The following is a 16627-nucleotide window of genomic DNA, read 5'->3' as shown; positions in this document are numbered from 1 at the left end:
GGAGGTGCAGCAGTTGGTGTACAGGGAGAAGAGCAGAGGAGAAAGAACACAGCCCTGAGGGGAGCCGGTGCTGATGGTCCAGGAGTCCGAGACATTCTTTAAATTTGCTGTCCCCTCTAAATAACTTACAGCCATTATTGCCTAAACTGCTGGCAACAAAAGTGAGTACACCTCCAAGTGAAAATGTCCAAATTGTGCCCAATTAGCCATTTTCCCTCCCTGGTGTCATGTGACTCATTAGTGTTACAAGGTCTCAGGTGCAAATGGGGAACAGTTGTGTTGAATTTGGTGTTATTTCTCTCACACACTCTCATACTGTTCACTGGAAGTCTAACATGGCAAAGGATCTGCAAAATAGAATTATTGCTCTACATAAAGATGGCCTAAGCTATAAGAAGGGTGCCAACACCCTGAAACTGAGCTGCAGCACATTGGAAAAAGACCATACGGCAGTTTAACAGGACAGATTTCACTCAGAACAAAAAATAATCGTTGCCACGCAAAATATTGACACCTTGGGCACAGCTTGGACATTTTCACCTACAGGTGTACTCACTTTTGTTGCCAGCAGTTTAGACGTTAATGGCTGTATGTTGAGCTATTTTGAGCTGACAGCAAATTTACAATGTTATACAAGCTGTACACTGACTACATTACATTCTATCAAGGTGTCACATCTTCAGTGTTGTCCCATGAAAAGATACAACATTTTTTCAATAATGTGCAGGGCGTACTCACTTTTGTGAGATACTGTACATTTTCTCCAACATTAAAACCAGATCTGAATTTAAACTAGTCAAATATTGTCTATGTACTGTAAAAATATTAGCTGGCTAACCTAAGTTTGTTGTAAGAAGCCTTTTAGATATGATAGTCAACAGTGAAAAGCTCAACTTCAACAAACTGTTTGCAAACTGTTTTCTATGATGTCACTAAAGCATCAGTGTGGGTCTTCACATTAATTATTAGTAATAATTCCAGGATATGTGTTTAAAAGAGTGCAAATGTTCTTTGAAACAACCTTCCCTGATAACTTTTAGATTTTTGATGATTTATATTTTAATGCTTTGCACTGTATGTTATTCTTGATGGTGGACTTGGGTCTGGGACGCCTCTATTTTGAACTGATATTGCAATTAATTTTAGATGCATACATCATATTTTATATTTTCCAGTATTATGACTTTGTCCATATAAAAAACATACTGTAAATATACTGTATACATGCAAAGTATTATACACTGTCCCTTGATACTCAAACACTTTTCAAAAGCAAACTATAAATTTCATTTTGTTATTTATGTAAAACTATAGATAGCGAGTAAACACCTTTTCTAATAAATTTCCTACAGAATATGTAATTTCACCTGGATGTTATTGCACATTCTCACACATTTAAAACCCTGGGCAATCTTAATTTGGATGTTTTGACAAACTTGTGAATAATAACCTGGTCGAGCTGGGTGGTGTAATCATATCTTAGTCATTTAGAGATGCAGACACAGCAGCTATCTGGAGTCTCTCTTTTTGTTTCTGATCCTGGCATCCTCTACCTAACTGACACACTTCTTTATTCATGCAGCAGTGCTGATGACTCACAGCTGACTTAGGTTATTTCATATGCGTTGTTGTTCCTTGTGAACTTTTTTCTTTAGTCCAGATTTGGTGGCTTCACCATGAATCCCCAGTGCAGTCCAGTTCATCCAAACCATAATGCTTCAAGTAAAGCCAGTCAGCTGAATGCAAACAATATTTATTTGCTGACACTTTGAGGTGCATTAAACTTTTCACAGCAATAACAGACATCAAGATAAGCTTCTGGTGTTTTGTATCAGCAAACTGTTCCAAGAGGATGTGGTAAATACCACAATGAGCCAGCTGTTTTCAACCAATCACATTCATTCTTGTTCACTGTTTGAGCCAATCACATGAAGGCATTACAGTCCTAAAAAGCCACAAATACATATGACACATGCTCTTTGTTGTGTTCACAAACAGCGCTCACATACACACAGTGTGGAAATGTTAGAGTCTGTCTTGTTTCGGGTTACAGGGCCTCATCACTGCTTAAAGGATGAGCTCAGACTGCTGTTTGAAATATGTGCTCGGCCCGGAGTCGCTGCTTAGGTCAGTTCTTGGTAGTCAGTTAATGTCTGACGAATGAAAATTTACAGAGCACACAGATGCATAAATAATAAAAAAAAGCAGTTCCATGTCAAAACTGTACTTGCTTCAGAAATGAAGGTAATGTTAACATTAAGAACACAACGGCATGTGCCGCCATTTTGGTGTTACCTTGGCTGTTCATGCACCTCTTGAGTTTTGTAACTTGGCACAATTGCCACTATGGACGTATTCGAGGGAAAACCACGGTCCGTCTGTACAGGCATCTGTATGACACATAAATGCGAGAGCACAAGGACTCTCAAATGTCAATGAATTCACGGAGAGATTTCAGCGACACTGGGAAAGAAAGAATCAGTGTGTTACAGACTGTGGAAGAATCTCCGTGATCACTCTGTAAAGGCAAGAAAGAGGGTACAGGCTAGAAAAAAGCACCAGCAGGCAACAAGCCAGCCCAGATATTAGTAGAAATACACTGGCTGATGAGGTTTGTAAAACACAGAGATTGATAATTTATTTATTGATATTTTGTTTTAAGTCTTTTGTGTTAATGTACTTTTGCAGAATTGACTCTTTGGTGGTTGGCCTGTTGCACCCCTCACAGGCAGTTGTAGAAACTTTTTTTTCCTTCAAACATGACTCACTTGTACATTTTGTTCGGCAAATTTGCTCGTTTCTAGACACATCTCCAAAAGTTGATTCTGTTCATCTGGACGTAGCGTTTTCAGAGAGAAATGTTTCGTCACTCATCCAAGTGACTTCTTCAGTCTCAGCTGACTGCAGGTTTCCCCAGCCTTCCCCAGCTTTATTTAATGGAAAACGTCCACAACACTCTTCTGTGTTGTGCCATCCGCTTAGCCAGAGGTTGTTTGGTTTCCCCGATGTATAAATCCTGGCAATCCTCCTGGCACTTAACAGCGTACACTATGTTACTCTGTTTGTGTCGGGGGACCCGATCCTTGGCGTGAACCAATTTTTGGTGCAGTGTGTTTTGGGTTTTTTTAAGACACTGACTGTGCACTGTTAATGCTGTCCTATTATTAGACACTATACAGCAGGTATGAAGGTGGAAGAGAAGGAATCTCAGAATCATCAGGTAAAATTTATATGAATCTGTGCTGCACTTGATGTAACATAACTTTGACCTTTAAGCCACAGCCATTGTGCCACATTGTGCACCAGTCACACACTGCTCTTTTAATCCATCACAGTACACAGTAAACAAAAACACGAAATTGCCATTCAGATATTTTTTTCTTGTTTGACCTCTCACTCAGACATAATGGATCATATTATTGCACTTTCCACTTGTTGGTAATGTGCTTCTTATGCTTTATCTGTATTTGTTTGGGGACTTGTTATAAATCTGTCATGGTATTGCATCACGGACCCAGGGTTTGGTGTTTATTGGTTAATATTCGTGGATTATTGTCATTCGTGGTTTTCTGCTTGTGTTTATTCTTACTTCCTTGGCTTTAGGTTTGTTTCTTTGCCTTCCCCGTGAGATGCAACCTCAAAATCACTCACTTGTTCCATCATTACTAAAGAAAGTTTATTTACTTTACAAAGTTTATTTATTTCACATGACACCCACTCCAGGAGTTTTGTTTTCCACAAAATAACTGGTGACCCTCCTACTTGTATAAGAGGCACAGTCCAGTCTTAGGCTCCGCTCCCTGAGTGGAATAATGAGTCTATGTGAGTACAGCTGCGAGTGTACGCTAATTATTGAAATTAGAATTTAAAAAAAGAAATAATAAATGATATATCTACTGCTGCCAACTGGAAACAGTTGCAATCATATCAGCGTCAAGCTTGGCTGAGAGCTGGTATCGCTGTGGTGTTTTATTACAAAACACATGAACACGGTCAAATTGTGCAACTTTGAATAAAGCCCTAATAATGAAAAGCATTTTGAAGTTGTGTTCTGGTTATTTTTATTATTATATTCACATATATATTTTTCAGATAACAGATACATACATATATCATTGCTTTTACATAATTGGATCCCAAGTATGACATATTTTGCTTGTTATAACTGGCAGAAATTGAAAGTGATCACCAAGGCTTGAAGTGAAAACACAAATTGATCACACACTTTGAGTGTCACACATGATACAAATGATTTTTGTTTTTCACTGAATCATTATGGACTGATAACAAAGTGATATCTCATCATCTTAGACATGTTAAACACATTGATGGTCTGCCAGAACATGTCTGAAAACATGTATTTCATTAATGACAGCTGAGCATTTTTGTGCCAGAAAAAACGTTCCAGTTAAAACCACTCTACAGTTTGTGTTGCTCTCTCTCGCCCTCTGTTGTTCAGCTCTGAACATAAAGTTTTGCTACTGAGGAAAGGAAACTTTCCTCAGTAACAAAACTGAGGCTTATCTTGCTATAAAAATCAACCAATTTCAGGGCAGACGCAGGGCAGATAAAGACATGGACCCCAGTGAGTCATTTGAGTTCCTGTGCATAGAGATTGTCTTATATAAAAAACAGCTGAACTAGGTCCCAGTTAGATGGTAATGTGTGTTCTTATGTTGGGTTGTAGTGACAGCTGTGTGCTCTGCTGCAGGAGCAGGTAAGCCAGGGGTGTCCAACTCCACGCCTCGAGGGACGGTGTCCTGCAGGTTTTAGAGGTGGCCTTGATCCAACACAGCTGATGAAAATGGCTAAATTACCTCCTCAACATTCAATTCAATTCAATTCAATTTTATTTATATAGCGCCAAATCACAACATAAGTCGCCTCAAGGCGCTTAACATGTCTTGAAGTTCTCCAGAGGCCTGGTAATGAACTAATCATGTGATTCCGGTGTGTTGACCCAGGGTGAGAGCTAAAACCTACATGACACTGTCCCTTGAGACCTGGAGTTGGACACCCCTGAGGTAAGCAGTTTATTTAACTTTACCTCATTTGAATCGAAGGCTGATCCAGGTCTGATCCATGTCTTGTCTTCCTGCAGTAGGTGCTGTAGTCGCTGCCCCTGCTCTTCTGGGAGCTGCTGGTTTCACCTCAGCTGGAATAGCTGCAGGCATGATGTCATTTGCTGCAGCTGCTAATGGAGGAGGAGTGGCAGCCGGAAGTTTTGCAGTCAGCAGGTAAATTAATAATTTGATGTTTCATTAGGATTTTAACTTGTAACAACATCCAAAAATAAAAAGTTCATGAAAATATCATAATTTTAGATTAGATAATGACACTATGCTGTATCATTATGATAATTATGGTCATTATGATAAACATAACTATGACATCATCAATGATATCATTACAACAATAACTGTGAATAATGATGATGATAATGATACAGTTCATGGATAGATAAAGTTGGCTGTCATCTTTACAGCAGTGCATGCTATGACTTCTTATGATGATAATGATAGAGTACACTGTGATATCAGCAGGACTGAAGTGATATTTAGTCATTAGGCACAGAGCATAAGTATTTATCACTTTCTTTGTCTAATGGTGCTGCAGGTGCAGCTGGTATGTCAGCTACTGCTGGTCCCGCTGTGGCTGGTGCTGGAGCAGCAGTGGGTTGGTTGGTGAGTTTCATCAGCTAAAAATCACGAAGAACTCGTATATTTGCTTTATGCCAAAACTGGAAGTCTTGTTATTCTTCTCAAGCTTGTTTTCATCATTGTGTTTTAATTGTGTTCATTATGATACATTTATATTAAAATTAAGTATTACGGTGCAAAGTTTTAAACCGCAGCTAACTGTATACACAGTTACAAGGAAAAGACATGATTTTGTGTACAAGTCAGAGAGACAACTGAACGTCTCAGTGAAACTAAATCTGTTTTCATCTGTTCTTTTGGAACATTTGTGTGTGGCATTTTCAATCAGCTGTCTTGTGGAATAGCATCCAAAACACTGATGGACTTTTATTATGTACAGCTGTGATATTCTCTCAGAAGTTGAGAAAATATCAGGGCTGAAAAGCCATATTTGAAAAAGTCTTTATTTCCTTCCATATCTGCATCTCAATTTATATTATTGTGGGTAATTTAATAATTCTTACAGGCTATATGAAGGGATAACATTATTATAAAAAAAATACAGACTCATGTATGTCTTCCCAGTGCATGTGCATGCTTTCAAAGATAACTCAGATGACACCAAAAACTCAACTGCAGATATGGAAGTATGTGAAATGTTTTTTTTCCAGTGTCACATTACTGCCACATGCCCCTTTTCATATGACAAAACCAGTTTTAATTCCACCTTGTTTATATATTATACAGCTTTTTACCAACTTCATAAGAAAAAGAAATTCCATGATGAGTGGTGTGTTGGTGAAAAAAGTACACTGAGATGATACAACAAAAAATGCAGCATGAAGCAAAGTTGGACGAGCTGTTATTTGTTTAAATTGATCTATGAAACAGATTTTATGAAGGGATCTCTTGATAACTGCACTGAGTGATTTTGTTTGCTGAAATGTTCTATTTCCAATTGTAAACTTTTTTTCAAGAGCAGTAATTAAAAGGATAGAACAGCAGCTAGTTTGCTTTTCTTCCACCTCAATTTACAGAGAAATAGTGCGTTTTGGGAACATTTCTTCCCATCTTTTTGGAACTACTATCAAGTACTACACAAACAGTAATGTAGTTCACACACACTTAGTATAAAGTTGGTAGCTTAGAGTATTTCTTGGAACTGTGGGGAAATGCATGTATTGTCTGACTTAGATGCAATAGTGTTGGGAATTCTTCCAGCAGGACCCTGCTGTGAGCATGAGAGTACTGACAGCAATGATAGTTATACGAGGATTATGAGGACAGCAAAGTAGATAAAGTTTATGTTCTTACACAGTTTTCTGAGTATACACTTAATCTTTAAACAATGGAGGAATTATTCACATTCTTCACTTTACAACAAAGTACTAACATCACCCTGTGAACATTACATCCTGTATTTGTAGCATTAATATTATGTGAGAACAATGCAATCAGTAAAAATTGGAATCAAAGAGCTCAGAAACAGTTTTGTTTTTTTTTAAATATTTTGTTTTGTTTATATTTTTATTTATTGTCAACAATCTTCATTTAATATTATATTACAGCAAATTTGGTTAACTATTTCTATTCAGCCCTGACACTGGCACAGCCAGATATTCAAAGCCTTCATTTTTAAAAAAAAATCAGTTTCATACATTGAATAGTTTTCACTTCTTACAAAATGTAATTCTCAGAGAAGTTTTTTTTTCTTTTTTTTTAAATTCAAGTCATTTCAGTTTTATCTATACAGCACCAAATCACAACAACGGTCGCTTTATATTGTAAGGCAGACGCTACAATTTATGTCACAATAGCAGGAAGTCAGGACCTGAAATTCAGACTGGGCAGACCGTTCTATCACAAAGGTTTGTTTTTTATTCAGAGGCAGTGTGACCAAGAAGTCAGAGGACTTAGGCTGAGGGATTTGCGTAGAGAGAGTGATAGAGAATTGATGGGGTGTTTCAGATAATCTGGGTTAACTGTTCCCGTGAAATTTCAGGAGCTAAGAGGGGTTAGTCCGTATAAAGCGAAAAAGGGAGGGATCAGTGGCCAGCGGGCAGGCAGGTAGAGGGCTCAGAGTTCCATGATCCATTCACAACCATTAAGGGGAGATAGCTTGAGGTCTTTGACCAGCGCGATCTGCTTAAGCTGACCAGCTGGAACAAATAGAGAACTAGTTGCCACATAACTAGAAGTAGAAATAAACACTAGTAGGCAGATCTGAGTACCACTGAAGAGGTGAAGAGTCTGGTGAAGCTCTGTGGCACAAGGCGTCCTTAAATACTACCTGCTCCATGAAGCGATGCAGCTCAGCAGGAAAGATCGGTGTCCAATTCTCGGACTCTGCCCTAGGGTGGACCCCTAGAAGGAAAAAGATTTTCCATGAAACAAGGAGAGAAATTCTGGGTGCATGATAATTTGATCTCTTATCAGTCCAATTTAACCCACAAATCTGAAGCTTCAGTCCCTAAATTAACCAAATGTAATGTTTCTTTAATCAGCACAGTAACCTTCAGCTCTGCTAATCAGTATAAAGATGTTTGTAGTCAAATATGAATTATCTAACATGAAAAACGTGTATTGAGTAGAACAATGTGATTCCTTTCAAAACAGGAGTAATTGTTACTAAAAATGTGCTGTACTGTACTTTAATCATGAAAAACAAGGACTTTTCAAACTGAGTCCAATCTTTTGAGCAGTAGTTTATACTGTTTGTTTGTGTCTGACTGCATCTGATCAAGGTTTTGTCAGCATTTTGAAACAAAGACTCAACTTTCTAGCTCTGTATTTCAACAAAAATTGAGCTGAACTATTCCAATGGCGGTGAAAAACTCTCCCTGACAAGTCCACTTTTGGCGTTTTGTTATCAGTGGCTCATGTTTAACAAATCCACTTTTGCATTCGTATTAATACTGATCTGTCACGCTTATCAGTGGCTCATGGTTGCTTAAAGCCTATGTCTGTACTTGAGCACAGAGGCAGAGCATCATTCAATCCTGCCAGCTGCCTGTCTTGGCAGCATTTCAAGGATGATAGACTCCACTTTCTCTGCAGCAAGACAGCTCATAACTTTTTAACAGTCTGTCCCTGTACTGATACTCTACATCATCTGCTTTAATCAATAACCATGGACTCTCACTGCAATTTACGCTACAGCTCAAAAGTTTGAATCAAGTTAGAAATGTCTTGTTTTATGAAGAAAATAAAGGTTAGTTTGATGTTGAGTAACACAAAATTAATCAGTCAGGTAAAGAAATATAAATGCTCAATAGTAACACTGAGCATAACTCAGGAATGAGGTTGGAATATCTACTACGCAGGCCCATTTTCATCAACAGTGCCTCCTGTCTTCCAGTGGTACATTGTGTTATCTACTGTAAGTTTATCACATTAAATCCCAACTTATCAGTCAAGAACACTTTTACCAAAGATATCAGCACAGACCAAAACTACTTTGCTGATTAAGAAAATAATACATGTTCCCATATTACTGTGTGGATCATCCCATTTTCTCTTTTCACATTGATTAATCCAAGTTGGCACTTTTCTGTAAACACAGTGAACATTTGGATGTGCCACTGCCTTCAGCTTTTTATCAGCTTCACTCATGAAAGAACTTTTTATTTCTAAAAAAAATTGCTTTTTTAAATAAATCATTTACAAATCCTTTACTTCCACCTATTTCAAGACTTTATTAGAAAAAAGCCAACAAAAGCCCCAGATCCCAAACAAAACCATATTTGTTTTTGTGATCTCTGCAACAATGGTCACAGTGGCTGATTTAATTTAAGCACATTTTGCCCCATTGAAATCATCTGGGTAACAAATTAAGCCTTCATACTTATCAGGGTGCAGGAGTGGGCTCATTCTTGTGTTAGCTATTAATTCCATCTTATCCGAAGCTTACATAACACGGGTATTTTCTTCTTTTTTTTTCTTTTTTTTAAAACTGGCTTTCTTTACATACACAAATTTAAAAATTTCTCAGGTCAAATCACTTCTACAATGTTTTTCTTTCATTTTTGATGAACACCTGTCTGTGCTAATTTTTACTGTGTACTTTTCATGTTGACATCCCCCAGGACAACATCACAAAAACCTGTTTTATTGTGAATAAATATGTGTGATGGCTCTTAGAACTCTATATCCTCTTCCAGGTTTTGGTGGCTACTTGTATTTAGAGCGATATTTGTCACCGTGGTTAGTTACTCAGCTGAGACTATATATGGACCTCAGCAACCTCAGTTTCTATCACTTATTCTTCCAGGTCATTTGGGATTATTTAAATTTTGTTTGTTTACACACGCATTTACACACTACACAAATTACAGACAAACTGGTGATATTCTTGACTTTTAAATACATTTATTTTTTTTCAGTGAGGTGTATATATTTTGTCTTTCCCTTTCAGCCAGGGGTGTGACATGAATGGTGGCTGATGTATGTGATGACAGTTACACATAATTAAGGGTAAACGCTAAACTTAATCACCTGAAATCATCATAACATTTAGATTTTCTGAAAAACGAACACATTTATTGTATAATGATAATGTGAGTAAAGGATGAAATACACAATGCGCTTGTTAAGATATTTACCAGTGAAATGCAGAGACTCATTAGTTAATTCATAATGTTACAGATTTAGGGTCTTTCACACAGGAATTGGTCAACAATTGAATGACTATAAAATATATTGAGTCTTTGGATGCACTAATGAAGCTCTGAGGTGTGCTGGATTTCATCACTGTTAGTAGAAACAAGTCATCTGACTGACATACAGAAGGTCAAGACCTCAGCAGGACAGTTCATCCTCAACATTTAATCTTATTCAGCTTGTTTTAGAACTGCAGAAGCTTCTTGGATGAGAGGTGAATTGTCTTCATGAAAATAAATGAAGTCCATTCGCTTTCTTTCCAAGCTCTTTAAAATAGACAGCTTATTGTAGGTAGGTTCAAAACAGCTTTACATTGATAAATGTTTCTGTGGATTAATGTAGAAATGCATTAAAGCACCATAGTCAAGGGAACAGGGGAAAGAGGCACATAAACTCTGACTATCTTGCACTGCCCTCTGCTGAGAGTGAGTGAAAACACTTTTACTTCATTTTGATTCATTTGAATCAAAATGACAGCCAAAAGTTTGAAGTTCATTTTGAACTTGAATATAACTTTTATATAACTCAATTTATATAGCACCAATTCACAAAACAGCTATATAATATAAAGTGTTAGTACTTTAAATGGTTAAGGAGATTTGTGTGATAGTATTATTTACTTGTCTAAGATGGTACAACAATGATACCTCCTAGATTTTGGTGCTTTTTAATAAATCCTTGCAGCATAATGTGCTACAGTCATATTTGTTATATTTCAACATGTGCTATACAAAACTCAGATGTTTTTGACATAATTACATAATGACTGATATAGTTACATATTATGGTTCTTCTTTACATCTACATCCTGAAAGACTGTTTCTCTGTGAGGAAATCCCAGTCTGCTATGGCAGCTCCAACATGCAGTACATTTTTTGATAACTTTAATACATACAAATATGTTTTATAAAGATACAAAAATAACAGATGAGATTTTTTAAAAAGTGTTTATTTTTTGTTATTTAGACCAATATGGGGACATATTTCAGTTCACATTTTTGCGTCGTTATGACATATTATTGTTAGTTTGGTGAGGGCACCAGGAATGCCACTGTGCTGGACCCCAATGCAGTATCAACAAGTCTCTGCTGGTCATCAAAGAAGATGTGAGGCCTGATCTTCACAGACCAGATTCACATATTAGGTCTTATTTAGAAAGTGTTGGGCAGTGAATGTATCAGGATCACTTAAAAGAGCAAAGATTATCTCAATGTAATCGCTTCCATTTAGGGTTATTTCAATAGAAACAGCTGAGACCTTTAACAGCTCTGTTCTAACGCATCCTCCTGAGTTCATACCTACATGGACGTCTCAGTGGTAGATTTCAAATGACATGGAACATATCAAAAATCTAAGAGAGATGCCTAATTGAATTAGTAGTGAATCTCTTTCTCTATCTTTAACTCACCACGTTTTGTGATCACTTTCTTCAGTGAGTCTGATGAGCTAGCGTTGATGAAGATGACCTTGAAGAGTTCCTCAGTCTGCTTTTCAAATTTATCATTCACAGCCTGCAGAGACTTGAATTTGAGTGAGAAATAAAACTTAACTTAAATGTAAATTTAGCCAGTTTTCTGTGGTTTTATGTTATATTATACCATTTAATTTTTGTATTATAATCTGTGAATGGTCCTAGGCTGCACTTACATGGCATTGTATATGAAGTATATATGTCTCTGCTTTCTTTTGGTTTTTTTAATTACGAACCATGTCACTGTTAGATATACAGGAGTTGAGCCAAATGCATCCCTGTAGTGCACAGTTACCTTGGATGGTCTTGCAAGGTCATGATTCCTGGCAGAAAATTTGTGCGAAATGAAGAGTTTCCCACATTTTTCTGCAATGCAGCATATTTGAGGAGAGGGTGGCCTCCTTTAAGTTCCTCAGCACCCACGTATCTGAGGACCTATCTTGGTCCACAAACACATCAGCCCTAGTGAAGAAAGCCCAGCAGCGCCTCCATTTCCTGAGGGTTTGGAGATAGAACAGGCTGCAGACTGACCTACTAGTGTCCTTCTACCGAGCCACTATCTGTGTGGTACGCTGGTTGCACGACAGCTGACAAGAGGAGACTACAGAGGGTCATCAAAACTGCAGAGAAGGTGATCGGCTGTCCACTGTCCCCCCTGGACTCCATTGCCAGCTCGAGATGTCTCTCCAGAGCCAGGGGAATTATAAAGGACTACCTCCACCCTAACCACCACCTCTTCAACATCCTGCCCTCTGGAAAAAAGTTGAGATTACTAAACTAAAGAACAGCTTCTTCCCGTGGGCTGACAGAACTCTTAATGCAAACTAAGAGTGTGAACAGACTTCTCCAACACATCCACTCTGACGCTTCTAATCAACTATGTTGCTGCCATCCCATGTGCAATATCTCAGTCTTTTCATGTTCTGTGCAATATTTTTGGCCCATGTGTAATATCTTTGGTATGTGCAATATTTTGGTCTCACTGGAACTACCACCTCCACCCTAACTGACCATAGCCACTCCACCCTTATTTATTTATTATATTGTATAACTGACCTTGTATGCAGCCCACAATGTTTCTCTTTCAATGTTTCTACGCATACACCATGTACATTGTTACTCACATATATGTATACATATATATTGCTTTTTTTCCCTCATTGTATATTGTTTTCTTTACTTTTGCACCTTTGTGGTCCATCTACCCAATTTCGCTGTGCAAGAAACCGCACAATGACAATAGAAGCTGTAAGTCTCTTTAAGTCTTTATTTTCTCTTTTATTCCCAGTTTTGCACATTTACAGTTTCAGTAGTGAAAATGGTTTCAATGTCCAGATTCTGACATAATCAAGTTTTGACCTTAGCAGATTAGTGTGTGTGTGGCTGCAGGAATGTGAAAGATAATAAATATGTCACCAGCCCATCATTATGCATATCTGATATCATATCTCACAGTACAATAATATTGAATGGGTTGCATTGTTGTACTTTGTCATGTTTCTCAGGTCTTTGTCTGAATTTCTACCAACATTACTTGTCATGTTCTCATGTTATTGCTAAGGATTGTCTATTGCATTGGAGTCACACTGGGTTAAATATGTACACTTGGGTTTTAAGGGGTATTTATTATTTTCTTCTTTTTTGGGTTGTATGGAAGCCCCAAACGCAATTTCATTGTTCTTGACAATGACAATAAATAAATACTATACTATGCATAACTCTGAATGAAATGGTGTTATTTTTGGTGTATTTGTTGAACACAGAATCATGATTTACATGTGATTTTGCTGATAGTTAAGGATGCTTAATTGCTTATTATTGATCAGAATATAATCAGGTGTAAGTTTAATAAATAAAAGGGATATAAAAAATATAGTGATAATTCTAAGACAGGCCTCACACTGATGTCGGGATGCTGCTTGGCAAAATCTGATATTTCATTCCTACCCAGTATCATGGTCCTCCAGTTTCCTGCCTTGCCCGCTTCTCTCTCTCTCTTTGTCTCTAACCACACTTTGTTTTGCAGTGTCTTCCTCCAGCATCTGGCTGACTGCACTTGGGTTGACTTTGGTACTTGCCTCATCATCCGGTTCCTTTAAGCTGGAGGAGGACTGTCATTCAACGCCGGACTGCTAACTAAACAGTTAGTGAAGCTTGGTTTCTGCCACATTTAATCATTTGTCTTCTTTGTTTGCCTTGAAGCTGCCACTTACCTTCTGTTCCTGTTTGTACAGGAATCGAGTGTGAGGGCTGAGTGAGTGTTTGGACTGTGAGTATTTTGGGGTCAGTTTGGTGGATTTGTCTCTGGCCATCCCTGTGGCATGGATGAGTGGCCTTCTGGATAACCTGCTGTTCTTGAGATATAGTTTGCAAATTCGTTACTTCCCTGTGTGAATTGCCGGGACTGTAAATAAATGCTGGTAATTCCTTAGTCCACATTTTGAATCCTTCCAAGCACTCACCATGATGCCCAGACTCTTGGTACCCGCAAAGATTACAGTAAATACACTCTTGCATTATTCAATTCAGGTGCTGAGCAGAACTTTATTGATCATTCTCTTGCAGCAAAAATAAACATACAAGTCCTTCTGCTTCTTTAAACTCTGCCTGTCTCTGCTCTAAATGGTTCCCGACTCAATGACTCATAGAACACTAAACCCAAAAGAGAAGTTATGGAAAAAGACATCATCGAGCAATTATTCAGTGGTAAATATGTATATAAATGTAATAGGTTAATAATGAATGTTTAAAAACGTTCCTGTGATTATTTTCATGTTGGCTTGAAATAAAATATATTCCTCTGGTGTTACTGCAGCTTACTGTGAAATCTCAAGCTGACCAATCTTGCCATCATTTATTGTCAACACTTAGGCTACGTCCACACGTACACGGGTATTTTTGAAAACGAAGATTTTCTGTTTTCGTTTATAAAAAAATCCCGTCCACACATAAAGCCAAAAACGAAGTGAAACGCTTCTATAAACATGCCAGTGTAGCAGGTGGCGCTATATTCCTATCTGTGTAGAAATGTTGGCCAATCAGAAGTCAATAAGCCTGGGCGGGAAAGAGTAAACAAAGATGGCGCATAGAAGGAGAACTGAGTCGTATGTGTGGAGGGACAGTAACTGTGTGTGTGTATATGTAAGCATTTAAGCACTGCAGAGAGTAAAATTAACAGTAACATTTTGTCTAAATCCGCCATTGTAGAAATTCATTTCACTGAAACAATAACGTGGCGCACAGTGTGACGTCAAAAAAGGCGCACACCTTTGACGCTGCGTTTTCTCTGTTTATCTCGTCCACACGTAATAGCAAAAACCGAGTTTTTGAAAATATCCACCCTGGCAGGAGTTTTTAAAAATCTCAGTTTTCAATGACCGAAAACGGCGTTTACGTGTGGACGAAAGGTGCAAACGCATAGAAAAATCAGCGTTTTCAAAAATACCCAGCGTCAGCCAGGTACGTGTGGACGTAGCCTTATGAACATTTTTTATGTGGTTGTATTTCGGATGTTTATGAAGTTCAGGTCATTATAAATGATAATGAACTGTTGATGGTAAGGATACATTCTCATAGTCGTTCTCTTCATCACTAGTTTCCTCTTCCTTATCATTATCCACACCTAATGATGGTGAGGATATGTTCTCATAGTTGTCTTCTTCATCACTAGTTTCCCCTTCATCTTCCCTGTGACCGTCTACGCTCACACAGGCCTCCTTGGGCTTGTTGTAATTGTCATTTGGGCTCACTTCCTCATAATCATGATCTTCATCACTCACTGGGTCATCATAATCATCACTCGCTTCTTCATCCAGTACTGCAACTTCTTTGCTTTTTTCATTAGTTTCCACTGCATCAACATTCACATAGTCCTCCTCATCATCCTCTTCATCTGCATTGATATAATTATGCCTGACTCTGACAGACACTGAAACACAAGTAAGGGAAAACAATGCAAATTTGTAATATGTATGAACATGTAAACAATGTGATGAATAATTATTTATAATTGTGTGTCCTGGTGAGCACACACTTTGACTTTGGACGAGGATTCCAGGCTGCTTGGTTGCTCGTGGTCTTCTGCACAGCAGCCACATCACTAATGGCAGCAGCAGGAGCAGCAGCAGGACTCCAACAGATACCGAGGACACCAGCATCATCAAAGACACTAGGAAGAGAAAATTTGATCAGTTTATCCATAAAAACTACTTCTCATTTATGTTTCAGTCGAGAGCATGTAGTTTTCAGCCACATCGTATGTCATTCACACCAGTCTAGTTTCAAGAGTTTGGCTACAGAACACTGTGCTCAGCAGGAGCAGATACACAGTCAACAGTCAACACTACACGCTCAACTTAAAAACCTACTTACTTACTAAAAGTAGTTGTAAAAATATGACAGCGTCCCCAGCACCAAAAGAAAGAAAGGCTAAATTAATTCAATTAGATGAAACCAGTAAAAAACATAAAATCATTTTCATCAATTTAATGTAAGCAGTTATTTACAAGTTTAAACAGTCTTAACAGACTGTCTCAAAACTTTACTGTGGTTCACTAGTGATTACTGAGAATTCTGCTGATGACAGACAGTATAATGTCCAGACTGAGAGAAAGCTAAAACAGGAAAGATGGTTAAGAAAGCTTATTCTATTTTTATTCTATTGTATGCAGTATATTATTTGATTCTATTCTATTATGTACAGTATCTTATTCTTATCATTTTATCCTATTCCAGTGTTTTTCTAATTTTTGCTATGAATAATAATCAAAGTGTTTTTATTGAGTTTTCAGAAAGCATACCATTCATACAGAAAAGCTCGAACTCAAGTCCTACCACACAGTGTAAGACAAAACTATAC

General features: G+C 37.8%; 2 protein-coding genes across 3 annotated transcripts in view; one reads left to right on the top strand and one right to left on the bottom strand.

Moving 5' to 3' along the window:
- LOC102197653 (uncharacterized) overlaps window positions 1-7710 on the top strand; it is a 17361-nt gene extending 9651 nt beyond the window's left edge. Inside the window, exons 9-10 of the mRNA XM_005752801.1 lie at window positions 5617-5676; window positions 7642-7710. Of these exons, the coding sequence (XP_005752858.1) occupies window positions 5617-5676; window positions 7642-7710 (129 nt within the window). The remainder of the gene's footprint in view (window positions 1-5616; window positions 5677-7641) is intronic.
- Window positions 7711-14358: 6648 nt separating this feature from the next.
- On the bottom strand, window positions 14359-16102 carry LOC102195585 (protein starmaker-like). Of its 2 annotated transcripts, XM_005752795.1 has the most exons (3): window positions 15803-16102; window positions 15336-15697; window positions 14359-14421 (listed from the first exon to the last, which is right to left on the bottom strand). In XM_005752795.1, the coding sequence occupies exons 1-3, from the start codon at window positions 15927-15929 to the stop codon at window positions 14404-14406; spliced, it is 507 nt and encodes a 168-aa protein (XP_005752852.1). In that variant the 5' UTR covers window positions 15930-16102; the 3' UTR covers window positions 14359-14403. The 2 variants fall into 2 exon arrangements, with proteins under 2 accessions (XP_005752852.1, XP_005752851.1); XM_005752794.1 differs by lacking the exon at window positions 14359-14421 and having other exon boundaries at window positions 15243-15697.
- Between the last annotated feature and the right edge of the window lie 525 nt (window positions 16103-16627).

Source organism: Pundamilia nyererei, unplaced genomic scaffold (genome assembly GCF_000239375.1).
Source record: "Pundamilia nyererei isolate P.nyererei 1_Seehausen unplaced genomic scaffold, PunNye1.0 scaffold00381, whole genome shotgun sequence".
Taxonomy (NCBI): domain Eukaryota; kingdom Metazoa; phylum Chordata; class Actinopteri; order Cichliformes; family Cichlidae; genus Pundamilia; species Pundamilia nyererei.
Note: the sequence above shows the minus strand (reverse complement) of the source record. Positions and strands in the feature narration are given on the sequence as shown.

Excerpts from the sequence above, each read along its gene's own strand:
- LOC102195585 (XM_005752794.1), bottom strand. The coding sequence starts at position 15,929 with ATGATGCTGGTGTCCTCGGTATCTGTTGGAGTCCTGCTGCTGCTCCTG. Across the intron at positions 15,698-15,802 it reads AATCCTCGTCCAAAGTCAAA|TGTCTGTCAGAGTCAGGCAT; the intron begins GTGTGTGCTCAC and ends CTTGTGTTTCAG.